We start from the raw sequence: 26,103 nt of genomic DNA on the forward strand, positions 1-26,103 counted from the left end.
CCATGATTATATTTTCCTCATGCTCGCACAGTCGAACATGCATCCCATGTTGTTTCCTAAATTTAAATATCATTGAATCCTGAGTCTGCGCATTTACAGTAAGCTTTGGTTTTTAGTTCCTGCTGTAAGGCCACATATTTGGACTTCTGGCTTAAGATCTGTTATCTCATTGTCTTAGTAAACTGTTGTATTTAAGGCTCATTTTACACTTGTTATAGCTGAAACTAATGGAGTTCGACCTAGTTTTTTCTTCTTAAATTCAATTTCTAGCGTTCACGAATTCTTCCTTCCCCCTGTTGGAGTCTGGTCTCATTTGTGCATTGTAGCACGGATTTTTCTGGGAGCCTTAGTTCTTGGTGACATTTTTGCAAATTTATCAGCTGTTCATTCATGCGGTCAATCTCCTGCTCCACCACATCCCAGAGGTGTTCTACTGGATTCACATCTGGTGACAGAGGAGGTCTCTAAACTCAGTCATGTTTATGAAACCAGTTTCAGGCGACTTGGTGCATTATTGTACTGGAAGTAGAAGATGGTAGTAAACTATGTCTATAAGTGATCTGACCAGTCTGGTCCTTCTCCTCCAACCTCCCTCTCACTTGCTATTTTGTTTTTATTCTCTACACTCTGAATCAGTTCAGGAGACGGTTGAATGTGAACATCCCAAATCAACAGTTCCAGAATTACTCATGAAACTCATTTTCCATATTCATGTTTGACGTGAACATTAAGTTTAGCTCTTGACCGGTATATCTGCCATCCTGCTGCAACAGATTGATCGGATAAAGACACAGTACACAAAATTCGGTTTGTGGCTGATTATTTTCCTCATGTTCACCATGTTATGAGCCATTTGTGTCAATTATACCCATGTTACTTTAGACTTTTTGTCTAACCCATGCATTTCTGAATTTAATGTCAGAATAAAATGCTGTTTCAAGAGCAGAAGTGTACCCTGGACTGTTCACCCAATGATTTGATCATCAGTTATTGAACCTCCGACAATAGCTGCGGCATTGTAAAAAAAAATTTCTACAGACTAGTGTGTATATGAAATAACAACAGCAGACCAGCAGTTTTTCCCTGGTTGGTTTTTTTATTTGCAGTTTGTTACATTTTAGAAAAAGAATCCAAGGATTTTGCCTCCTGTGTGTTTTCGTCTGGCCTCTTCATGGTCCATGATGCCAGCTGAGGTGGTCAGCACAATGTATCTGTGGAGACAAAACGTCAATATGTTATGAGTGGATCCATCAGTGTTAGCATTAAGACAGACGGGGGCTTTTCTGAGGGTGGGGGGAGCAAATGAATCAAAAGCAACAAAACAAACGCGTCGTCACGTCGATGACCAGCTACAGGCGGGTGATCACTGAACAAAACTAAGCCAGCCAAGCAGCGATCAAATCTAAAATCTAAATCATTTCTGTATACTTTGTTTGAAAGAACAAAGTATACGTTTGTATAGGTTGGCATTATTTACGCACAATGCCAACCTGATAGTTATTCTCAATGTCAAGATCATGAAACTACCATGCCATTGGCTGTTTCTGCTAAATGCTCTAAAAACAAAAACTGCCATTTATAAAATGCGGTAAAGCCTCAACACACGACTATTTGATACTCCTGACCAGCTGTAACAAAGAAAGTTGAAAAACCAAAACTTAATAGCTTTACTTCACACTACTCCACAACAATAAAATTTCTGCAGTTCACAGCGTTTTCAGATAATCAAAACACCAACTCAGTTCAACAAAACAGAAGTGTGCCGCCTACTAAAGTTAAACTATATCAAAATCTGGCAATTTAAATTACTTTTGAAGTTAAATGATCAACGTCTGAGCTGCATGTTCTGATTCGGCACACAAATCAAATCATGTCAATTACCCACCATAATTGTGCTATAATGTTCATATGGAAGACAATCCCACGAGTACCACTTAGTAAGTCTTTCTATAAACTGTATGGACACTGCAGAAACTTAATAACAGTGAAGGGTTGACAAGGTGGTATAAAACAAAGACTACTTGTCAAACCGTTATTGTGTCCTCCTTAAATACCATAAACTGTTCTGTATCAAGAGCGATCCTGTGTTTAACAGTACATCGCAGCTTCTTCCTCTTGGATGTTTCACTTGAGACTGTACTTCTAAGCCCCCTATGACTCTGGAGACCCTATCAAACAACCACTGATCAAAATCCTACATTTGATATAAGGAAGCATTAAGCCCTGTAAAAGAGACGACTGACTGGCACATTATGACACTAACATAAAGCAACACGATGCATATCAATAATTAAAATGTTAAAAATCAATGCATTCAAAAAAAGGACAAATTATTGGCAAATTGAGTCTGAGCTTACACTCAACCATCCACGAGGCTCTTGATTGAATATACCAAACATCTCAAATCATCCATATTGGAAGGACAAGGGACAGGAAGCAAGTTGAGCACCACAGCGTTAACTCACTGATCAAACAACTGGAGTCTGTTGGACTGACTAACACCAACAAGCTTCACTCTGTTAAATGGGCAGTAAGGGATTTTGGGGAAAGCTTGATTCTCTTCTTGTTGATTTTACTGCACTGGCCGGGCCGCGAACCTGCAGCCTCGGTTACGGGAGACCGACGAGCTAACTGCTAGGCCAAACCGCATTCGCTACCACGCTGGGGAGAGATTTTTACAAACTGCAGTGTTGTGTGGTGTGCACCATTTTTTGTTTCCAATTTACAGAGCCAAGACTGCACTTTTTTTCTCCCCGCACACAAACAACAGCGAGCAGACTGAGTTATCATACAGATTTTTACAAAATGTGTATTGGTTTAAATTCGCTTATTGCACCTCTAACTCATTTCCAACATACATTACAATGACATTTCAGCTAAAAAGCTGTATAATAGAGTCGTGTGGGGGATTCTCACCCAAACTGTCTTGAGGGCAGCAGGTTGTTCTGCCACTTCTCCAGGTCCTTGAGTTGGAGATCAAAACGAGGACTGATCACACCACACTGAAAAGATAAAAAGAAACACGGGTTTATGTTTCACATCCACACACACAAAGCACCATACAGACAGATTGAAGTTTATTACATGCACCATCCGTTTGAGCCTCAATATGCCCCTCGGCACATTCAAAAGTTCAATGAAGACTCCACTTTGACTAAAAGAGTTAAAATAATAAAGGTTGCGAGAAAATATTTCATATTTTATGTCTGAGGAGACATTTAGACAACTGTTTGCAGACATGAGGGCACAGACAAGCAACTGTAATGATATTTTAAAAATCACAATTCCTAATGTAATCCAACACAGCCACTGCAAAAATGTAGTTGATTTTATCATTTTCAATATTCTTATAATGAGTGTAAAATGAAGAGGTTGGTCAACAAACAAGACTTTACCTTGTTCAGCCTGCCCGTGAGATTGACGACAATTTTTCCAGCTCTATGGTCATCGATGATCTCAAACTCACCAATGTAACCTGTGGGTACAAGTGACGGACGTCAACATTCAGTAAACAGCGCGCACATGAGCAAAGCGGCTCAGAGTTGGCCCAACTGAGACGCCAAGTTCCGCAGCCATTTCTAAAAGCCATGGAACCTTTTCAGCCCGATGGCGACATGTTGACCTGCCCAACTGTTACACTAGCTCACACATTAGCTGGGTCACAGTAGTGGAAATACTACTTCTTACATAGCCACAGTATTAGCGTCACCAGCGACTCACCGTGCTTCATCATGACGGTGAGGAAGCGCACAATAACCTTGGAGCAGGGCCTGATGAGGACCTGGCGTTTCCCACGCTTCTCTGCATTGTTGATGCACTTCAGGGCATCCGCGAGAACGTTCATGCGCACCATGATGCCTGTGGACACAGAGAGAGAGAGACAAGGTGTTTAACATGAGCCCTGTTAGCTTAAACTTACAACAACCACACTGTGCCTCACTTCATATCCCACAATTTCCCAATGTCCTCACACCGTAAACCAACGTATAGCGGACCGGAGGGGCAGAGCTCATTTCAATTCGGAGCTATCACATTGCCAAAGGATGTCCCTCGTGCATCTGGAGCACTTCTTCCTTGAGCACGGGGTCACATTCCACTCAGGACCCCGCCACCATTACGGATCGAGTTGAATTGAAGGTGCACAACCTGAAGCACTCGCGTGCCGTTAGCACAGACCTGGCTTGGCTCCGTTCGAGTCGCTACACTTCCGTTGGTGTCACCGGGAGGTGTTCAGCAACTGCGCTCAAACGAACGCGCCACGTTAGAGGAACGTTTCACCGACGCCGGCAGACTTCTGAACGCGGCAGGCAGCGCTGCTTCCAGTTGCAGTCAAGTCGGACGAGACTCCCTCCAACCGACGCATGGTCCTCCGTGAGCCGACAAGAGTAGCTAACTAGCCTCGCCGGCTACATTAGCCATGTAGAGCGCAACAGTAGCACAGACAACGGTCAACACGGGGGCCGGCCGCGTACAACAAAATGTGTCTCTCACCGACGTCAGCGGACAACCTACGAGTCTCCCTCGTTAACGGTGAAAAGAGATTTCTGAGGCCGTAAGCTAACAGCCCACCGACGCGCACTCAAAGCACCGAGTCCCAGGGCCAGGCAGCGGGACAGCTTCGATGAAATTTGAAGCCCAACCGCCATTTGCTACTTACACCAATCGAATCAATAATCGTCCCGAATCTTTATTATGATATTTCGCCTCAAGATGATCACACCGGTGCGATGTTTAACCTTCAGATGCTTCAGATACTTAAAAGATTGAAGGTGACGGTACAAAAAGACATCTTACCGGTTCTGCAATATGGCGGAAAGAGGAAGTAGAAAAAAACCCGCAATGCAATATGGGAAAAAAAAAATCGAAGACGCTTTCGAGTGAAGATGAGCCACCCCATCACGGAAATACAGTCGCTTATATATCGTTGTGCCCCGTATATACTAATGTATTTTTTTGTTTTGTTTTTTGTTTTTTTTGTTTAATTTATAAAAAATAAGAATAGAGTAATATAATAGCGCTGATGATCCACACTCCGTACTTGTTGGTGGCGGTAATGCACCAATTTGTTGTTTGCCAACCGCCCAAAATAAAACTCAAGAAGAAGAATCATACCAACGTTAACGACACAGAGAATTTGAAGATTTACCAGTTTTTCGGTAATGTCGCTTGAGAATTTGAAAGTATGAAATGTTTCATTGCGTATATTTTGAGTCATGTTTTGCCTCTTTGCCTTTATCTCTACATGGAGCTTTTGGAATACTGTACTTTGTTAGGCCACATTATATAAAATATATTGATTTTGTAACCATATGTCTTCAGTTATCAAGTATCAGATTTTAAAGCATGACTGAAGTTGAGTAGTAATATATCTATGTCTTACCATTCTGATGAATTTGGTTTAACCAATTGTTGGATTTGTTAGAAACCAGTACAAAAGAAAGGATTTTTATTGACTCACATAGGCATTGCTGATGACAGTTATGTAGCCTGGTGAGAGTCAGATTTGCCGAAGGCACACTGTACGTGCAACATTTGGAAAGCAAGATCATTGTCCGAATAATAAACAATGAAGTCCAGCCTATTCCGTTCATGCAACACATTGTCAGTTCAAGAACAGGAGTATATGGTTCATTTTAGATGAGGGCTGTACAATTTTCAAAAAGAACAATTTCTGCACAGTTCTCTCATCATGCCACATCCAACAGCCCATCCCTGTTGTTTTTCTGCTGCTCCCAGACTTGCTAGCAGGCGCCCGGGGACACGATGATCCCCGTGGAGCACATTTGAGAATTCTGCTTTTAAAAACGTAGTTGTGCTGAGGAATAGAATTTACTGTGCAAACTATTTCAAAGGTACTCACTGACATTAATATATTATCAAATCTAAACATGTAGTGTGGAGATCAAGCATGAATAATGTTATTTTCCTTTCATTAGGTCAACTGACAGAAGTTGAGAAAAATCACACTGTTTTTAACGAAAATGAACAAACAGACTTGGGTGAAGCAAAAATGCAGACCTCACATTGTCAGAGCCAGTTCATATTTTTTATTTCCTGCTTCAACATGTGCAATAACTCAGTCTACTACTTTTACCAGCAGGTACAATTGAGTCAAATCCTAATCATATGACATAGTTATTACAGTAGCTTGAAGAATTCAAAACACACAGTTACAGTAACATCTACAAACGGCTGGAAAAAACAACAACAACAAAAAAGCTGGTATTAAAATGTTGACGATGAAGAATTGCAATACATAGTCTGTATTGTGTCATTTTATATGGATATAGATTATCTTAAAAGTTGGGCGGTGAATAGTAGTAGTCTTTTTTTGTGGAGCTTTTTCTTTTGTCAAAATAGTTCAACAGTAAGTAACATTTTAAAAAAAATAATAATATTGTCCCCTATAAATGAGAACAAATTATTGTAATAGGACAGAGATTAACTCCCATGACCTACACAGAAATATATCAAATATATCAATAACTTTTGTCACACTTAATAATATGTATTTATATTTGTTAGCATTGCATCAGGAGCTAAAGACTAAAACTATGTCACAAAAACTCATTGTCTTTGTAAGTATGTGTGCAAAAAGTAAATGGATCAGTGTGAGTGTGTTTTGTTATGTAAGAATCAGAATCAAAATCATCCCATCCTGAATAATTGCTATGATAAGGAAAGTTTGACTATTAGATAGAAAGAGAATAAATTAACCTTTATTTAAAGCAAACACTAACAACTCCAGTATATGTTGTACACGTTTCCTTTCTCTCAGTCCTGTCTAAGCAACATGTTTGTGCCGCTGGCTCTGAAGTTAAATTTCCATGTTGAGTGATCAGGATGAAATTGAGCCGTAGATGGTAGAGTATGTCCAGCCACCTGCTAAAAAATGTAAAGCTCTTCAACCAGAATAAGTGAAACCCCTTTAGTTCGGGCCTAAAGCTCTTTCCTCCGATGTCCAGTAGAGGGAGAGCCAAACCACTCAGACCCAGACACATCGACATACCCACCAGCCACCAATTTAACAGACACATGGAGCGTAATGGAATGCTGAGCAGCACAAAACGTAGTAACCAGATTTCTGTACTATTTCTATGGTTACATTAAAATTTCAACACATTTTTTTCCTCTGTTAAGCCTTTGCCTGGCTATCTCATAGGCTGCTTCCCTACTTCCCACTTAGCCACCATTGCTGACCATGCTGGCCAGAGGAACCTCATCTCCCTGGGGATCCAAGCCCAGCCTCTGGAGGTCAAGGCCCATGGCGACTAGCATCTGGAGCAGGGTAAGCTCCTGCTGGGTGGCCTGGTCAACCAAGGCTGGGCAGGTGGGGTTGCACTGGGGCCACTGGCAGGTGTCGACCAGATGGAAAGGACAACCTTTGGCAGGCGTCCTGTTGTTGCGCGTTGCCTCCAGACTCCGGTCCCAGCAGTGCAGGGCCCTCGGCAGAGAAGTGCCTCTCACTTGGTAACTCATCCAGTTACTAGATGAAGAACGACACAGAGATGTCAGGGAAATAAATAAATAAACAGAGACAGAGGCAAAGTTTGTGAAAGAAGCAAAAGACTAGATGAGACTGTTGGATTCGTAACCGTGGACCAGAAAAAGTGTAATCAGCCATTTCATGGTCAAATCAGTATTGGTCAGTTTGGTATGAAGCACTTTTGGCTCATTGTCTAGGTGCAACAAGTGTTACATCACTGCACTATCAGCGCACAACCAGAATAAGTACACTCATTACAACTTAGACTGATGATGTCAACTTAGCCAAGACTGCACTGACCTACCAATGTCCATGTGTTCAAGGGGTACTACCGAGAGGTTAGGGAAAGTGTGAAATAGCATTTGGTGACACGAAGAATGTGGCATGATGAACGGGCGAGCAGAAACAGCAGCATTAGCTCAGTAGGTAAAGATGGCCACTGGAATATGCGAGGGTGAACCAGGGATGGCAAGTGTCAGAGTGCATTCACGAGTCACATAACCATTCTTACCTTTTAGTAAGCACTGTGTGGGACAGGCAAGACGGAGCAAATACAGCCCTGGAAAAAAAACACATAGAAGATTACAGACATTTCTTGTTATTGCAATATGCTGTTCCAAATAAGTTGCAGGGAACTCACGTGACATCTCTCAGGGAGTTCTTGAGCTCCGTGCCCAGGTTCTGTATGTACTGCCACTGCACCTCAGACAGACTCTGTCCTCCGATGTAGATGTTCTCCACCCTAAGCTGCTCCTCATCGAACAGCCACTGCACAACAAACAGGGGGGCTGCAGGGAGCAGGAAGAGTTCAACATTAAAGCTGCTCTGATCCATATGTTTCTATGTTAACAGTGGGTCAAATGTGTTGCTATGTATAATGTGAACAGAGTCGCTCGTTGTGACGACCCCACAAAGAGTTATCGCTCGATCACTCTTCAGTTCTCCTCAGTCTTACAATGTTTAACAGCTTGTTTTAGTTACACAAGTCTGCGGCCTTACTGTTTCAGTTGATTGACAGCTCACATTAACATTGTTTCTAAAGGCAGATGGCAGTTGCGGGCTACCTGCTTATAACACTAAACAGCAGAGAGACAAATTGAGGCTCTAGCTGGTGAATGAAATGGAGCATTTAGCAGCTAAAGAGCCAGATATTTCCCTCAGGAGATGGAAGAGACCAAAACAGACCTAATGGGAGAAAGGCTATTGGACTTACATTCATTATCTGTATCCCCACGTCAAATTCTACACATGGGTTTTTAAGCTCAAATGTCAGATTAAGTTTCTCAAGGGGTTTTCACCAACAATCGGAGAAACTTAAAATCACAGCTCTCATATTAATGTGCACCTTACTTCTAAAACATCTCAAGTCCATTATATAGCATTTGATAAACCTTGGTATCAACCAGCACTCACAGGTCAAGGTAGAGTAGAGTCTGTGTCCAAAGAAGCACTGCCACTCCTCTCCTTTCTTATAGAGCTGCCGACACCTATCAGGCACAACCCCGTTCCACAGTCTGGGAGAAAAACACAAACATTTCACACCCACACAATGTACTGCTTACAAATTTATACTGTAAAACCCAATCGAACAGCACAGTAAAAGAGCGTGTTTCAAATTCTACGCTTGGCCTATAAAAAGCGACTCTCTCTAGCATGAAATTGTCTTCACCTGAGTCCTATCTTGATGGCATCTTCGGGCGAGCAGGAGACAGTCTCGGGACAGTTGGGCGACCTCTGCTGCTTGCTCTCTATAAACCAGCCGGAGTCCACAAGGCCTCGGACCTGAGCCTCAGCACCGAGCTGCTCCAGCTGACTGGCCACCCTCTCGATGTTCAGCAAAACACCTGTACCGCCAGCACTTCAGGGGAGCCAAAAACATCAATTAATAGTTTGGCTCCGAGAGACATGTTAATATTAGGGGTGTCAAAATGACAGTGCATGACAAGTAAGGGCGGGGAAGTGAAAATTTAGCAGCTCTGCATCCAGACAGTGGATCCCGTTTTAGGACCTGGGGGTGTCCTAACAACCATGTTGCTAACATGGGAGGAATGTTCACCATTACAGGGCAAGGCCCGTTAATAAACATTATGTCATTCTTCACAGTTGACGGTAAACATATTTATTGTTGACAAGAGGATGCACCCAGAATAGGGCTTCTCATGTTTAATGGTAGGCATGGAGATGGGAGAGGGGATGCAGGCTCAGGTCAGCATCAGAGCTGGCGATGAAACAAGCTCACCTCGAGCCAGACAGCATTACAACCTTGGCCTGCTTGATTCCTTTGGGGATGAGGTCTTTGATGACCTCGCGGATGATCAGGGATCCCATGAAGGTGTACTCAGCTGGTAACAACAACACAACAACATTACATATTTCGAGCATAACAGACAGAAAAGTTAAATCTATTGTGTTTTGAAAATGGACTGCATTTACATTACTCATTCACACAGTGCTTGTGTTATACATATAGTGTGTCACTAATATACACACACCAATGGTACATCAGGAGCAGTTGGAGGCTCCCAGGGACACCTCAACATGCATACTGGAGGGGCCAGGGCCCGAACCACTGACCTTCCGATAAGTGGACAACCCATTTTCTCTCCTGAACCGCAGCTGCCCCCGCACATCTAGAAGGATAAGAAACTTACTTGCATTTGCGCTCCTCTCTCTTTCTTTCTCTCTGCCTTGTCGTGGCCGGGGAGGAGGGGTCGGAGCCGGCCCAGTACCACTCCATACATCACTGGAACAGTACGGGATGAATCTGCCAAAAAGGGAGACAATCTCACATTTGTTAAACAAAAAACCTTGAGGCCATCAAAACAAATCGTTTTCTCCTCTGTAAAAATCACCTCAGGCTGCAGGTGGCCTTTTCTGTTATATATTGGGACCCTATGTTTCAGCCACTATAAGCCGCCGGCCATACCAGACCAAGTAAAGCTGAAGCAACTAAAGAGTCTCACATCAAAGCTGCACTGAGAAACATATTTTTTAAATATCAATAACAGTAAATGTGTCACTCTTTGAGAATTTTCATCTCTCTGTGCAGTTCCCCTCAGCTTTGTGGGGCATTTTGTTCCACATCTCCACAGGTGCCAAAAAAAAATGCAATGAGTGAAGCTATAAGAACACATCTAGAGGCACAAACAAAAGAAATTTCCTGCTGCATTTTCATGATAATGATATAATTTAATGTCTACATAACTGCGAACGTTGTCACAAATGGCAGCCGTCACTCTGTAGACACAACAATAAAACACACATAGGAAGGACACACAGGTACTTACACAATGTTTGCATTATGCCAGTGAGCGTTTTCTTCTGCTTGAGGAGACAGTATTCCAGTTCCTGTCAATCCAGCAATCAGAGATCAGACTGACAGCGTCTTGTCTCACTAAAGATAACCTAAAGAAAGTAACACTCCTTTTTAAAACATGGCCGCCTGACCTACCTCTTTTTGTTTGGGGCCAACCTGATGAGCTCATCAGTCGCTGGATATTTTGGTACCTGGAATCGCAGGTCTCTTTGCTGTAGCAGCACCAGCCGCCTAAAAATAATAGACACTAATATTAGACATTCACAAGGGAGACCGTTGTTAGCCGATCATAGAGGCCTGTGAGGAACGGAGAAGGAAAGTAATGAGCTTGTAGTCTGGTCTGCTAACAAGACTATACCATACTTTCACTTTTTTACTTTCATGCACAACAACCTCAGTAAAGTCAAGCAAACTTCCTCTATACTATGTCTGTTAAAGGAGGAAAACAGAAGATGACACGACAAGATGACATCCCCATCAAAATTCCAATGGGGGCATTGCGCCAAAACCAGCCGACCTTTGGGGACCAAAATTAACCAGTTGGGTTCTGAAAAAAACTCACCTTCCAGAAATAACAGCCATCGGCGGCTTCCTCTGAACTCCTTGAGGTAAAACCTGCAGAACCACAAACAAACAGGATTGAGGAGATGGTGAGGGGAAATCAGCCCTGTGTGGACATTAGGATGCTCAATGAAGCTACTGAAATCACTGTATTCATCAGTAAACAAATTTGACCATCCAGTTTTCCATCTCAGTCAGTTTCAGGAAAACAAGGGAGAGAAAATATGAGAAAATCGCACCCAGCTGCTGTTCCATCATTGCATGTAACTTGGGTGTTCTTGAGGAAGTACAGCCTCATATCATCTGTCTGCTGTCCAGGTGCTCGGGCTCCCGCAGCGCCCTCCCGTCCGGCTTCAGCTGTACCACCAGCAGTGCCTCTCGTGCTTCCAGAGCCTCCAGTGCTTCCAGGAGTCAGTTCAACAGTGGGGGGTGACTGGCCACCATCACCTCCTTGGTTCCCACCAGACCTCTTGGTGGACTTGCCACCGGCTTTCGCATTACGGTTGTTCTGACACCAGATTCCCCCAAGCAGAAGCAAGAAAGCAATCTGGCCCAGTATCTTCATATCTGTGGCAGCACGACAAAAAAAAGATAAATTCAAACATTCATTCACTATAACTTAATCATGATCTGGCTTCTTAAGCACATCTTTTAATCTCAGTATGCATAACTTGTGGTCTAAATGAAATCCATCACTTTTCAACCTAGAAATGAACTTACCTCTCTAAGAAGCGTTGAAGCCTGTTGCTGAGGCACCTCTGGAGTCCGGCAGATCACTGGTGCTGCTGAGGGAGGATTGAAAAGTTCAGAGCGCAGCGACCAGGTGTGAGAGAACGATGCCAGTCACGATTAGTGATGAAGTCTTGACCAGGTTTTGATGAAGCCTGCAAATCAGCGGTGAGCTTTATAGTGCCACCATATGGATCAGATTTCCTCCTGTTTTCTCATCCATCTCCTGCCAGACCCTGAGATGAAACTGCTGAGGACACACCACAAGGGGAGGTACTGGAGGGCCATTGGCGAGGAGAAAAGATAACACACGCGTCTCTTCAACATATTTCAATTCGTTGCACCCACCCACCACCCCAGCGCTCTCCCATCTGACCACGGCTCAAGAACAAGCTCTCCTTCCAATTCCCCACTCGTCTTCTCCCTCCCACCATCTACCTCTGATTGCCAGTGTTTTGATAAAAAATCTATGGGATAACTGCAGGGCCCTCTCTGTGTGCTATGTGACCCAGAGGTCATTGGAGCACACACCTGAAGCACTGTGCGACACAACAAAGAATAGTACTGCGGGGTTCTCGAATTGAACAACAATTTAGTGGACACTCTCATGGCACAGGCGGACAGTCTGGTTGGCTGTGGCACCAGGATTATGCATTTCTCAAGCTTTGTTAAACAAGTCTCAATATTGTAAGTTACAATAACAGAACATTTTCCGAACAATAGCTCTTCGATAACAACCTTAATGCACTGTGTTAATCTACGAGAGAACAACCATTACATAACGAGGAGTTTGGTCCTGTTTGTTTTTCATGCCACATCCAAAACAGGGAGTTATTTGCAGTGATTTAAAAAAAATATTCTTAAACAAGTATAAAGCTATTTATCTGTATATTCTTTGATTTAATATAAAAAAATAGCATTATTACACAAAGGGGGAATAAGTCAAAATTAGAAAGGAAATAAAAAATATGTTTTGTTTCCATTTTTAGAGTTAGAAAAAAACTGGCTCAACCAAGTCTGATTGAAATCTTTTAGTTACTTGTTGGATGGATATAGGCCAGCTACTATTACTAACATGCTCTAAAAGAATTTTATCAACTCAAACAGGCTACTTGAAATATCCTTATGTAATTGCTAATTACATTTTTACACAGATGATACTATTTTATTCTTGTCACAGACTCTTTTTAAATATTCACTGAGAAATGACTGTTCTCCTGTAATGCATTACATAAGAGGTTTATTAATCTTAAACTGGTATATAGTAAAAATGAAACAAAATCCATGCTGTTCCTGGGATACAAAGATATAAGTTACCTTGAAAGGAAGATTGTTAAAGAAGTTCTGTATTATAAGGATGAAACCGATACAGCATCCTGCTAATTCCACTCTTAGATTCTTAGATCGCATTCATCATTCTAGTCTTCGGTTCATCACCAGAGATAAAAGTTTCAATATTCCAAATAAAGAAACTCAGGTGAAAGCATTTCTATCCTTCAGATTGAAAGGTCCCATGCATGGTGGAAAGTGTCTTTACCTACAGTTGCTTCCTACAGGTTGTCCTCTGCAGACTCCTGGATGGCAGTTTAGGTTAGTTTGCCTTTGGTGAAGAAAGAGGCAGAGTATTTGAAACCGATCTGTGACTGTCCCCCCTGGGATGGTTGTAGGGTGACGGAGCACCGATCCCTGAAAGATCACGAGCCCCAGGGCTCTAAAATTCTCATCAATGAAATGCACACCATCCCAACGTGTCAATCACGGCCAATAATGATCACTCGGGAGGCCAGAGGCTGCACAGGGCATTAGTGAGCTGCTGGGACTGAAAGGGCTGCAGGGTGGCATGAGGGCTGAGAATGAGCTCAGCACAGAAGACAAGAATAATTACACTATAGTAAAGGCGATAAAGTTTCAATTCACATCCTCTTCAGAAAACTAGACACACTGACAGCAGGTTTAACCTACATTCAAACTTGAACTATGAAACACATGAAGGGCAGTGCAGCAGTTTCAATTTGAATGCACAAATGATTAAGTCCAACGGTGGAAAATAAAATGGGGAAAAAACTAGAAGTATTTATTCTGGATGTGTGTGTTGAGGATTATTCATCTTGTTTAGCAAAAGCATGCAGCATTTATCCGCAATAATGAGCAAACCATTTAAAGACTCAAATAAGGCAGACAGATTTATCAAGGTTTGTCTCATTGCTTTGGCAGGGAGAAAAAGTGGTATTCTTGTCCCATTTTCAAGCATTTCATGCTGTTTTAGCTACTTTCAACTATGGCCAGAAAGAAAACAAAGCTACTCAAAAATATGTCTTTGAGATCGTATGCACCTACAATAAAAATGCACCCTAAGGACATCACTATACTGAATTTGATCTACCGAGCTGAACAATTCTTCATTCCTGCAGTTGTCTTGAGGCATGCACACCACCATCTGTCTTCCCAGAAATCAATGCAACAATCTGTTTAACAGATACCTCAAATAGCTGAAAAACGAAAGAAGTTGCAATAAATCTATCACTGTTTCGCCAGAATGTCACGAACAGACAGACGGCATTGCTGCTATTTTGTTTTTCTTTGATATGGGATTGGACAGAATGATACGTTTTTCGGGGCAGGCTTCAGATCAATGGATTAAAGTGAATTTGTTCTCTACACCTCTAGTGGTTCAAGCTCCAGAGCGTGTACTGGGACAAACATCGTCCCTATCAGCGTCTACAGATACAACCACATGCCACACACACCAAAAGTCTGGAGTCTATTACATTTGACTCTTTACCTTTGAAAAACAAACATTTTGCACCCATATGAGGCTCAGGGCGCATATCGAACTTCACTCTGACAGGGGCAGCAGCTTGACCCCTTGTGCAGCATAGGAGGCATTCTTTCTCCCCTGTGTTGTTATTTTTCACAGCCAACCTCCAAGGTCAGGACACCTAGAGCCCGGGTGGTCCGGGCACTTTGTCTGCTGAGCATGTGTGTCATCACCGGCCTCGATATCTGAGGGCCCCGGCCGTGAGCTGGAATATTTGTCTGCTGATAGCTTCAAAGAACAACAAGCCAGAGGCAACAGTCATACGCTGGATTCTTAGGTCTCCACGCAGTGCAGAAAGGTTGCGACCCACAGGTAATAACTATAAAATCCAACCACATGAACAACAGATTGAAACCCAGGGAGTGGTCCAATCCACAGACACCCTGATTTGATACAAATGAAAACAGCTATGTTGTGTATGTAAAACAAGAAAACCTTTAAATAAAGCTCTGCTCCATCCACAGTCAATGCCTTGGAGCTCCGCTTGCCGTGTTGCATGTAATGTGACAATCTGCAAAAGCATCACTCCGAATCTATGTTGTCACCAGCAGTGGAGGGCATAGCTGGGGAAAGAGGCCCATGATTAATAGGAGATTAGAGTGGCATTTGTGCGAGCCACATGAAAACGAGCCTTAGACGAGGGACAGAGACATGGCCAGAGTAACACTGCCAGCGCACTCCATTCAATCTGAGAGGAAGACAGACGGGGTCTTAGTGGGATCGGTGTAAAGTGCTGAGTCACTGCAGGAGGAGAGCAGGTGGGTTGGGCAAATCTATCCCTACAACCAGGTGTTAAGAGGCCTTGCGTGGAAACCTTATGCACACCGCCGATGCATCAAAGTGATGAATGGAGGGATGGCAGGGGATTCAAAGTGTTGGATTCAGGAGGGTTTGCCGGGGAGTGATCTAACAGCCACAGAAAAGGATAGGTGACAAGTAATAATGTGTGCTGCGAGAAGCCGCAGCTCCTCTAACAACCAACTATGTGTTCTGTCCACCTAACTGGCGTGCCAGACACATCTTCATCTTAGTAAAGGAATGCCACAACCACAAGCCTAAACAGCCAAAGAAGAGCATCATATCGCAAAAATCTGTATTACCAAATGTGTACAAATGAACTAAATATCAGTGCACATGACATATTCCTGTGTTTGTCCCAAAACATTGGCTTTCCCCATCTGAGGGGAGGTACCATTTGGAAATCTTTGTTTTTTCTCAAGGACTTCAACACAGTTAACAGTTGTTTGCTGCTTTGCACTTCAACCTAAATTACACACTTTACATGGGTTCTATAGGCCTTGATTACTCTCCGGTTGCCTATGTGGGCCACCTGTTTTTGAAGAGGCGGGCGACATACTGTGCTTGAGTGAACAGCGTGTCTTTTGGGCTCATGACACAGTGGAGCAGCAACGTGGCCTTGCAGTCATGCTGGATGAACCACCGGGCCTGTCAGGGCAGTGATGGATCTCCCAGGGGAGGGGGCCACACCATGCTCATCTACGGCATGCGACACTAGGTCCCTCACGTATAGTAAGCCCTGTGCAAGCCCCATCTGATAAGAGTGGATACGCACAAATGTCACCTAATGTAGGAAAAAAAAGTCAGAAAAACTTTAGTGCATGAGCCAGCAGGACAAAAGGCTAATCTCAGTAAATTGACAGCAGGACAGCCGAGCTAGCAGCTCTGCAAGGATGTACGTGGAGCTGAACGCCAACTTCATCGTGCTAAGGTTCAGGCTAATGTTTACCATGTTCACCATCATGTTAGGTATTGGGCCAAAAAAAGGAATGGACTAATTAAAAACTGAGACACCACTGAGATTCAACGTTTCCTGTAGATGGTGAGATATTCTGGTTGGGACCAAAATGTGGAACGCCGGCATGATCAGGCAGAGATTTTGTCCGTTGTGTCAATTTAAGGTCTTCATATCGACCTCATGTAAAAATTACAGTTACAGAACATTCACATGAACAAATATATTTACATTTAAAGTGTTACTGGAGCCTGTCAATGGAGAGCCTATCCACTCCCTATTAATCCCGTTGTGAGAATGGAAGCTCTCCATATATTAGAAATTCTGTAGTGTAATCTCACTTAAAAGTCGTTTGGCTTTGTGTCAATGTCCATGTGCTGTAGATCTATATTTTACAAAGCGTATTGAAACAGCTAAAGAAACAAATTGTACGTACACCTGTTTAATATCAATACCATGATCAGGGTTGCTTTACCTTTGCTGTGTGCCTGTTGGTTAAAATGGACCTTTGGTGATATGAACAGGGTGTGACACACAGTTTGTCAGGACGGAATTCAATGTTAGAGATTACATACGGATGAACCTTCCATGAAAAATGACCTTGTTGGGGTTTTTTTTTTTGTTCCTTTCTCCAAAGCGGCTTGGTAGGCGGCACTATGTGACAGGCCGTAAATCACAGATTCCAGCCGAAGTGATGTCAGCTCTGTGCATCATGTGTTGTCACTTCACACTGTGAAGACACGTGGACACGTGGTCACAACTCTTTCAGGCCACACACCCCTCTGTCAGCCGAAAGATTTGATCACAGGTTTGAGTAGTCACATGCTCATGTGCATAGTATATAGTATGTAGCATGCCTTTCAGCACAGCAACTGAATATGTATTTACTTCTCAGCTAAATGACAGATGAAAATAAATGCATATGAGAACAAACTGCGTTTGAGATTTACTTAACTGAGCCACTACGTGAAGCACAGCTATCCAAAGTATACAGTGACATCACATACAGTATGTACTGTATGTATGCGTACATACATGTATATGTACAGACATACCGCAGGACAGTAAAAATGTTTGCTGTTCACTATTTATAGAGCGGCCTGTCTGATGGTGCGTGGCCGCACTGCTGTTTGTGAGTAGTTGACCTGGATAACCAGAGGTACTGTATATCAAAGCTGAAATGAGTCGGTTCAGCTCATGGCCCCACACTTCTGGGAACCCCTTGTTAAAGGGTCAAGGATGCATACTCTAATATGTATGCACATCAAATTTATGGTGACATGACAGTTATCATCTGTGTTAGCTTTATCACTCCAAGCATTTGACTGGGCTGAGCTCATCGGACAAAACATAACATCATCATGTTGCCAGAGTGCATGTTGAATCCGTGCTTAGCCGTGCCACGCCAGGATGCAATGCTTATTTAAATTTTTTCCTCCCAAGGCCGACAGATTTAGCAGCATGAGGGACTTAGTAAGTAATTATATTCTTGGCAGATTAAAAGAAAGAGAAAGTGATTGCGGGTATGAGTTACTAAAGACAATTATTCTTTGTAAAAAGGGAAGCTGTGGGCTGCGAAATGCAAGCAGTTGTATGCCAGTGTGAAGATAAGAAGTCTGGTACTACTCCCATGTCCGTACGGCGAATGTGAAGCTACAGGCAGCAGCTGGCTACCTCAGCTTAGCACTAAGAGTCGACATCTTGTTGTATGTTCTTTGCAAAAAACCCACATTTTTTTTGCAGAGGGTTGGGTGCCAGACTATTTCTTGGCTTGACTTTCATTTTTTTTTGAAAGTCAGGGTTGAGATAAATAGGAAACATGGGGAGAGAGAGTGGGGCACGACATGCAGCAAAGGTCAGGGGTCAAACTTGTGGCCATTGCAGTTATGTAGTTATGTGTCAGCCGTTACGGTACCAGGGCGCCCTTTACACTTTTTTTCTTTTTTTTACTGATAAACAAACTGGATGTAATGTGCTTTGCAATGCATGTGCTTGGATTTTTATTTCTGGAACCAAAGTGAATTAATTATAATGTTTGTCATGGTTTTATACTTAAGAGAGCTGTTTACTTTGCAGACAATGCTGTTGAATGGAACAATGAATTATGAGGCATATGACTGGAATAAATTTGAATAGGAACGCAATCAAAATGCACAAAGATAGGTAAATCATGCCTTCAAGGAGAAAGTGAAGAATACTGCACTGGGCATTCAATGATTTTCTAAACGTGCTGTGCATTGTGGGCTGGACGGATAAACGTTATTGAATGGCTTGTGCACATGTCCAAAACTGTCCTGGAGATGATCATTTGTCTTACAGCTCACGTCTGGCTTCCCAGAAGGCATGCTTATGTATCATCAGAGAACAGGGGTATGTTTGTTTAAAGGGTGATTCTGTATAATCCATTATTTTAAAGGGACTAAGATTTAAATTCCTTGCATATAAGTGCATTTACAAAATCTGAAAGAAAACACTTTGACAAGTTGTGAGACATCAAATAAATACTATCATATTCCAAGCTGCTGATTCAAACTTGAAACAATATCTCCTCATTCCCCCGTGGTTTCTCAATGCTACAGATGGAGCTTATGCTACCTATTACTTATAAATCCCACAAATGACTGACAGTCTGAATATATCCAAGCCAAGAAGCAATACAATCTGTATCCGAAAGCTTTTATGACTTATAGGGATTTGTATCATTCGTGCTGCTCAAAATTTACAACCACAATTATTCACGGGTAGAAAGACAGTCCTCGTTTAGTTAAGTTTTATTGCCCTCTTCAAATTCTTGCTGCCAATTTCTCAGTCGATGTTTCAGCAGATTCCTTTGGACGTGATTCTGAGAAAAGAACCTAAACAATCGACATGGACTCCTGACGGCCATAGATAGACGCGGAATCAAGCTGTCCGATGTACTTGTACTACATGGCAGCTGAGTTAGACGTAGAGTTGATGGTTTATGGGTATTAATACTGGCACTGGGACTGAGTCATGTTTATTTACTGGTATCATTTCGTCACCCAAAATGGTACTACAGATGGAGCTGTGCATCTGTTGCTTTATTTAAATGGTTGCACCTCACTATGAAACTGTCAGCGCCATTAATCTGGGGCTGAGACAATGAATGATGCTCTACCTTTGATTTGCAGAGCCGTCCACTGTCTCATATTGCATAATCAACGGGAGGCATGAGCAACATGAGACAGTGATAGGTGACCATTATAGTGCGTTTCGTGCCGGGTTTTTTGTCCTTGTCACAACACAACAAATTTGATTTAGTACAGGTAAGAAAGTGAGAATGCTTTTATAATCTTAAAAAGGAGAAACAATTGTTGCAGCATACACTAACCAATTCATATCATGTCAATACAACAAAGAATTTATTCGTACAAACACTAATACAAGTTAAAAGAATTGGTAGAAGTCCAACTGATTAATTCTGATTAAGTGATGAACATTTTATTGTATGAAGAAATGTTAAGAGTGTCCTGTGATCACTGACCAAGACTGCGGGGCGGGGGGTAGCCTAACTCCAGCTTTTACTTGGACTGATGGACGGTACAGATCGAGCATATTTTTAAGGAATGGAGGCCATACGGCTCATTAACCCCAGAGGTCAAATCCGATATGCAAACCCACCAGAGCTGAAATAACTCCTTTGACCTCATGCTAGGCAAAATAGATCACAGAGCGTGTGAACCTGGGTAACAGCTCACCTCCGTAAGACACTTCGAGTGCAGACATTGATGTGACAACTTGAAGGGAAGGCCTGAATAAATTGGAGTGGAGAAACAACAACGAGAGGTCACGAAAGCGTTTCATGCGGTGCTGCAAATAACGATTTGCTCATTACAAACTCCTAACACCCAAGCACGTGTCTTAAAATTTCTTGTTTTGTGAGAACAGTCTGAATATTTAGGATATTCATCTTACTATCACTGGATGGAGAATAAAAGCAACTTATTGACACAACTGTGAGGTTGGAACCATAGACTGAACATAAAAATGGATGTAGTCAGCTGGTCTGTAAAGTGAAGCCAATGTGGAAGTGCCTGAAACCTGTATTCTCTGAAATGACCAGCAGAGGGCGACGCAATAGGTCGCAAAAAGAGGTTTGTTGCGATAAAAGTCTATTAGAAAATGACTCAACATCTCACTTGATTTATGGCGTCAGTAAAAATTTTCTCGAGGAGTTTATGGTTTCAAAATCTTTTCCAATACAGCATGATGTTCATTTTGTAAATTTGTGAACTATTATGTCTAATTTAGTGTAAAATAATAAACCACCGTATGCATTGGGAGGCATGGAGACAGTGTGATTGACAGTTAGTATCGTCCAATAGATGCAGTTCGCAGGTGTAGATGGACGTGTAGTGGATGAAACCCACCCCCCGTCCTCCAAATATGGTTACCTCTGGTTTCAAAAAAACAGGATGGCAGTTCACAAACCAATGAGTGATGACGTCACGGTGGGCTGCAACTTGGCTGGAACAAGAGACTTAATGGCATTTCGGCATCAGATATAATATCGTAATGGGTTGTTTTAATTTAAATGATATGACATTCTGGCTCATGAAACAAAACTGGAAAAATGTAACTCAAGGTCACATGTAGCCCTCACGTGTTGTCATTAAATTTAAATCACAGAGCTAAACCTCTTTTTATGGAGGATCTTTCAGACAAACTAGCATGTCATTTAACAATTTAACTTCCTCCGATTTCTTTGAGAAGAAAGGTCTCCCGTCCATCTCGAGTTCGAGAGACTCGTAGATGGAAGATTGTCTGCCGGTTCATGGTGACATAACATCCTGCTACATAATCTTAAGGCTCTATCTGTTGTTCTTTTTCTCTTTCATTTTAATTATAGGCACTTAAACTAGGCATGTAAACCCCATTACTGCCTCCTAGAACCGATAGACAAATTACCATTGAAGGATTGCATTTGAGTCCTATCGGCTCACTACACTACACTGCCATGTCCCCAGTGCTTGAAAAGTCTCAAGCATGGGTGAAAAGGCCTGGGTCAGTACGCAATGTACACGGAGGACAAACTAATACTGACTAGGAGGGGGAATGAACACTTTGCTCAACCTGCTGAAAGGCCTAATAGATGAGGGGCCCCTGGACAAGCCCCTTGTCAGTCCTTCTTTCTCGGTGACCTAATGTACCCAGAACAGCTGTGTGAGAGTGCTTAGCAGTTAGGCCAGGATGACAAGTCATTGCTCAGCGTGATATATGAACTACTACATGTGAAACTGGAGAGTTTGTTGAAGGGTACGATGGCACGACTGCACTGGTATCAATATGTTCTTTTCATGCGAGTATTTATCTTTTTGTTCAAGTGCACATTGTCTTTGCAGGCACAAAACTATCCATCTACTATGAAATATCTTAAGACAAAATAAAGGCATTACAAAGCTGTTGTGTACAGTAAAAGGATTATAAATTCTGTACACCCATGTCATCTGAGTTCAAAAGCAGTTCTTTTTTTCGTCAACGTCACTTTAAAAAAATGAAACATTTACACTCACAAATCAGCATAGAAATTTATAGTAATTTAAATCAGGGAGGGTCATCTTCGTCATTCAGAATTATATATTGTACAAAGCAAAACAATTTCGGTTCATGTACATAACTGAATGTTTGTATACAATTCTCTTAATCTGGCAAAAGTACAACTCATTTACAATGACTTGAGTCAAGATACCAAAACAAACATTTGAGAGACAATTAGACACGTTGTGATACATATATAGCAGCTCTGCAGCCGAGCTGTATTGCATTTTTTAGTAGCCAGTATCCAGGTAGCTGAAATAGAAAAACAAAAAAAACCAGATAAAACATATTGAGATCACAGTGGTTTACATGACATTCGGTAAAAACTGCAAGGACAGAATTGTACTTAATATTTTCATATAGTTTGACACTATTAGGCATTTTTATTAGCTATTGGTGTGGACTGTGCGGTGAAAGTTAGGCCCCTGCTCAGACCTGGTATTGATGTGTCCATCGTCCATGTGTTTGTGTGTCAGTCGGTGTGTAAGTATGCATGTCTGTTTTGGCGCGAGCGAGAGAGAATGAGAGAACAGATTCAAGAAAGACTGAGCGGATAAATGCGCGCAGCTTGACCAGTCAACAAAAAATGGAGATCATTACGTGGTGGTCAGTGTTGATAATGTCTCTTTGGCCACAAACAAATCATATGAGCACTCAGTGTTGATTCATTGTAAAACTGTAGCGGATCAGAAGCCATCAGCGGAGTAAGCCATCATTCAAATGTGGCTCGGGGCACGTTTGCATTCACACAGCTAAAAAAAATTACAACACGCGTCCCAGACAACCTCCGTTGTGTGATCGGATCTCAAGACGCAATTGAGGATGCATTTGAGTTCATTCAGGGTCTTTTTTTTCATCATTTCCTTCATACTCAGTATTTTTAACTCACGCAAATATTATTAACTAACCAACATTATAAAATATACTCACAGTTTCAGCATCGTGCGCCAGTCCTGTGTCATGATGTTCCATTTCATCGTCTCTGAATTCCTTTATAACCTTTCAAAGTAACACCAGGACATTCATTAGAGAAGTGAACTCGTTCAACTATACAGTAACTCGAGCAGAGACCCATTGTATGCACTGGGTTCTGGTTTGACCCATCTGGAAAATATCCAGAGTGTTGTGGGAAAAATCTCACAATCACTGAGCAATCCTTTTGACGATTTCATTTTTTACATTCCCTGAGAGAGAAAAGTGTTCTTCTACATTCATTTTTACTGTTACAATCTTTGATTGCACCCTAATTCTGGAACAATGCAGTTGCAGATTCATACCCATTCTTCTACACTCTTTGAAAACACTGCTGGAATAACCTTTGAGCAATCACATACCCCACTTGAGACTTTTTCCCGTTTTCTTCCTTTTTTACTTTCTGGTGATTACCACTCTATGTAATAGCTTCCTCAAGTAGCGGTGGAGTGCACCACTTCCACACTCGAGTGAAATTGCCCTCACACTGACAAGGGATTTGCAGGAAACAAGGTAGATGTGTAATTCATGCAACAGTAATATTTTATTGTTATAAACAGTCTCACCTATTCCTGTTCACTCTCTTCACACTGTAGCAGAGCTGTGTTTGATTGCTATTGCTGCAACCCCCCCCCCACTGCTTAATAGATATATTCAGTACATAGTTGCTGACTCACATTTAAAAGTTCAATGTATCTCTCTGGGTCCTTTTCCATCAAAGCTCTTATCTGGCTGTTGTAGTGCTCTGAGATACTCTCCTCCACTGCCACAGTGCAGGCCATGGCCCCCTCTTTTCCCAGCAGTGCACTGGATGCCCCTAGTGGAGGTTGGAAATAAAAATTTAAATCAATAAAACATGAAAACAGACAAACTAGTAAAATAAGTTTTAAGCTCAGAAACCTACAATAATTTGTTTACACCCATTGGTTCTTACATCATGTTCCAAAATCTTTCTCTTTACAAAAAGCAAATCTTTAACCATCAGGATGCAAGCAAAGGAACCACTTTTAAACGGTTACAAATACATTCTATTGGCGTAGTGTCTCTCCAGAGCCAGTTATCTTATTATTTTACAAACTGCTGTCTGCTCATGCACGGCACCAACCTAATGCAAATCCAGCGATATTCCAGAGGGGTAACAGTGCTGTAGGCCGAACTCTGTTCTCAGCGAGAATTTCGTTGAATTTCTCGAGGTGCTTCTTTTCTTGATCCCACATTTCCTAAAGGAAAACAAACGTGCACGAGGCCCGTTGCCATTACAATCAAGCTGAGTGAACACACAGCCTGTGCACTTGTTACTTTCAATTTTAATTGAACTCATTCAAAGTTGACGAAAAAACATTGATTCTTTGTTGCAGGTGATTTTACATATATGATCACACAATTATGGACAATATATTAAATTTCTGTGAGTACGTTCTTCTAAATATTACACACTGTAGCTTTAAGTCCAACAATGATTCTTATTCATCCAGGTCATATTTATGTTGATTCTTGAAAGAATCTACACCTGGGTCCACTTGCTCCTGATCCAACGCCCTTTGCACATGAGACACTCCCTGATTTTTTAAAGTGAAAATATTGTGTGTACTCCTAACACAACCTTTTCTCATTGATTCTCAGCACAATGTGAACTGTTCAAATAAAGCAGCACACTGTGATCGTCCTACTTCTAAAGCTGCGTGTCGCACTGTCCCCACACCTGTATGAGAGGTCCGACTCTGGATCGACCCAACACCGCCATCTGGCCGGCGTAGATGCGGTTGGCGCCGTATTCACCCGCATGGTCCACGCGCAGTATTCGGTCCAGCATGTCCTTCTCCTCGCCGTCGCGCGGCGGCGGGAGCACGCCGTAAGCGCGCGTGCTCGGCCGCAGGGACGCTGTCACCGCCGCGGCGAAGGGAGAAACGTGACGTTAGTGCTGACGTTAGCTAGACAACAGACAACGTTCGGGTTCCTTCACTCGCGAAACCTCAGGGCGCTAGAGTTTGGTCTTGGCTAGCAGCTGTCTGACGTTGTCACTTCGCCAACAGGTCTGTGATGTCCACAAAGCTCCTGCTACACTTTGAGCCGTGACTCTCTTACAGTAATAACGGCGACAAGACCGTACACACACACACACACACACACACACACACACACACACACACACACACACACACACACACACACACACACAGTTTTTAGCATTTTAGCGCCTTAGCTGTTTTTAGCATTTTAGCACCTTAGCACTTAGCTGTCGCCTCTCGAGTCAAATCCCGAGCCCGCTGCTCGGCTTACCTCTGCATTTTAAACACTGGCGGGTCGTCGCCGGACCGACGATCTGAGACCACGCGCGCGGAGCTGTGTGCGCGGCTCTTTGCATGGCGGGCGGTTTATTCTTCAACTACTCGCGTTGGCAGAGAAAACTGTCATTTGAATGTCAGGAGGTGGACGTGGCGCACGGGGATGACGTCAGCGCGTAACGACTTACACAACGGCGTCGCTTTGCTCATCCAAATAATGCATATACTTTATGTATATCAAGACCAATGTGTTACATATGAAAGTCTCTTGTTATTTATATATAGGTTGAAATATGTCTGATGTGTCGGCCAATCCTGAACATTTCTATCAATTTTGAAATTGATTTATATTAAATATTAAACAATCTCTGACTCTTTATTATTATTATTATTATTTACATATATTTTATGTTACCTGCAATTTGGTGGGCCTGTGAACAAATAGATGCTATGGATAAATATGTATATTCTTATAAAATCACCATGACTTCTTTCAAACTGGACCCTGGTTTTCAGCCTGCAGATCCGGGCTTTGTCCCTAGATGGCAGTACCATATAGATGTTTGTCTTAAAAAGATAATTCACAAATAAATGGAACAATTTAATGTTAGTCAGTAGAAATTA

General features: G+C 42.3%; 3 protein-coding genes across 4 annotated transcripts; all 3 read right to left on the reverse strand.

Moving 5' to 3' along the window:
• Positions 1 to 1,074: 1,074 nt before the first annotated feature.
• On the reverse strand, positions 1,075 to 4,942 carry rps15a (ribosomal protein S15a). Its single transcript, XM_035638079.1, has 5 exons — positions 4,795 to 4,942; positions 3,721 to 3,858; positions 3,396 to 3,475; positions 2,917 to 3,002; positions 1,075 to 1,211 (listed from the first exon to the last, which is right to left on the reverse strand). The coding sequence occupies exons 1-5, from the start codon at positions 4,895 to 4,897 to the stop codon at positions 1,118 to 1,120; spliced, it is 501 nt and encodes a 166-aa protein (XP_035493972.1). The 5' UTR covers positions 4,898 to 4,942; the 3' UTR covers positions 1,075 to 1,117.
• Positions 4,943 to 6,033: 1,091 nt separating this feature from the next.
• On the reverse strand, positions 6,034 to 14,422 carry notum2 (notum pectinacetylesterase 2). Of its 2 annotated transcripts, XM_035638572.2 has the most exons (13): positions 13,630 to 14,422; positions 12,084 to 12,148; positions 11,603 to 11,930; positions 11,365 to 11,417; positions 10,938 to 11,033; positions 10,774 to 10,834; positions 10,138 to 10,250; positions 9,726 to 9,828; positions 9,156 to 9,344; positions 8,900 to 9,000; positions 8,127 to 8,274; positions 7,998 to 8,045; positions 6,034 to 7,486 (listed from the first exon to the last, which is right to left on the reverse strand). In XM_035638572.2, the coding sequence occupies exons 3-13, from the start codon at positions 11,926 to 11,928 to the stop codon at positions 7,183 to 7,185; spliced, it is 1,542 nt and encodes a 513-aa protein (XP_035494465.2). In that variant the 5' UTR covers positions 11,929 to 11,930; positions 12,084 to 12,148; positions 13,630 to 14,422; the 3' UTR covers positions 6,034 to 7,182. The 2 variants fall into 2 exon arrangements, with proteins under 2 accessions (XP_035494465.2, XP_035494466.2); XM_035638573.2 differs by lacking the exon at positions 13,630 to 14,422 and having other exon boundaries at positions 12,084 to 12,389.
• Positions 14,423 to 22,200: 7,778 nt separating this feature from the next.
• coq7 (coenzyme Q7 homolog, ubiquinone (yeast)) lies at positions 22,201 to 25,648 on the reverse strand. Its single transcript, XM_035638197.2, has 6 exons — positions 25,475 to 25,648; positions 24,897 to 25,075; positions 24,300 to 24,414; positions 23,872 to 24,011; positions 23,153 to 23,221; positions 22,201 to 22,474 (listed from the first exon to the last, which is right to left on the reverse strand). Exons 1-6 carry the CDS (start codon positions 25,557 to 25,559, stop codon positions 22,397 to 22,399), a joined length of 666 nt encoding a protein of 221 aa, XP_035494090.1. The 5' UTR covers positions 25,560 to 25,648; the 3' UTR covers positions 22,201 to 22,396.
• Positions 25,649 to 26,103: the final 455 nt, after the last annotated feature.

This window comes from Scophthalmus maximus, chromosome 8, assembly GCF_022379125.1.
Source record: "Scophthalmus maximus strain ysfricsl-2021 chromosome 8, ASM2237912v1, whole genome shotgun sequence".
NCBI classification, from domain to species: Eukaryota; Metazoa; Chordata; class Actinopteri; order Pleuronectiformes; family Scophthalmidae; genus Scophthalmus; species Scophthalmus maximus.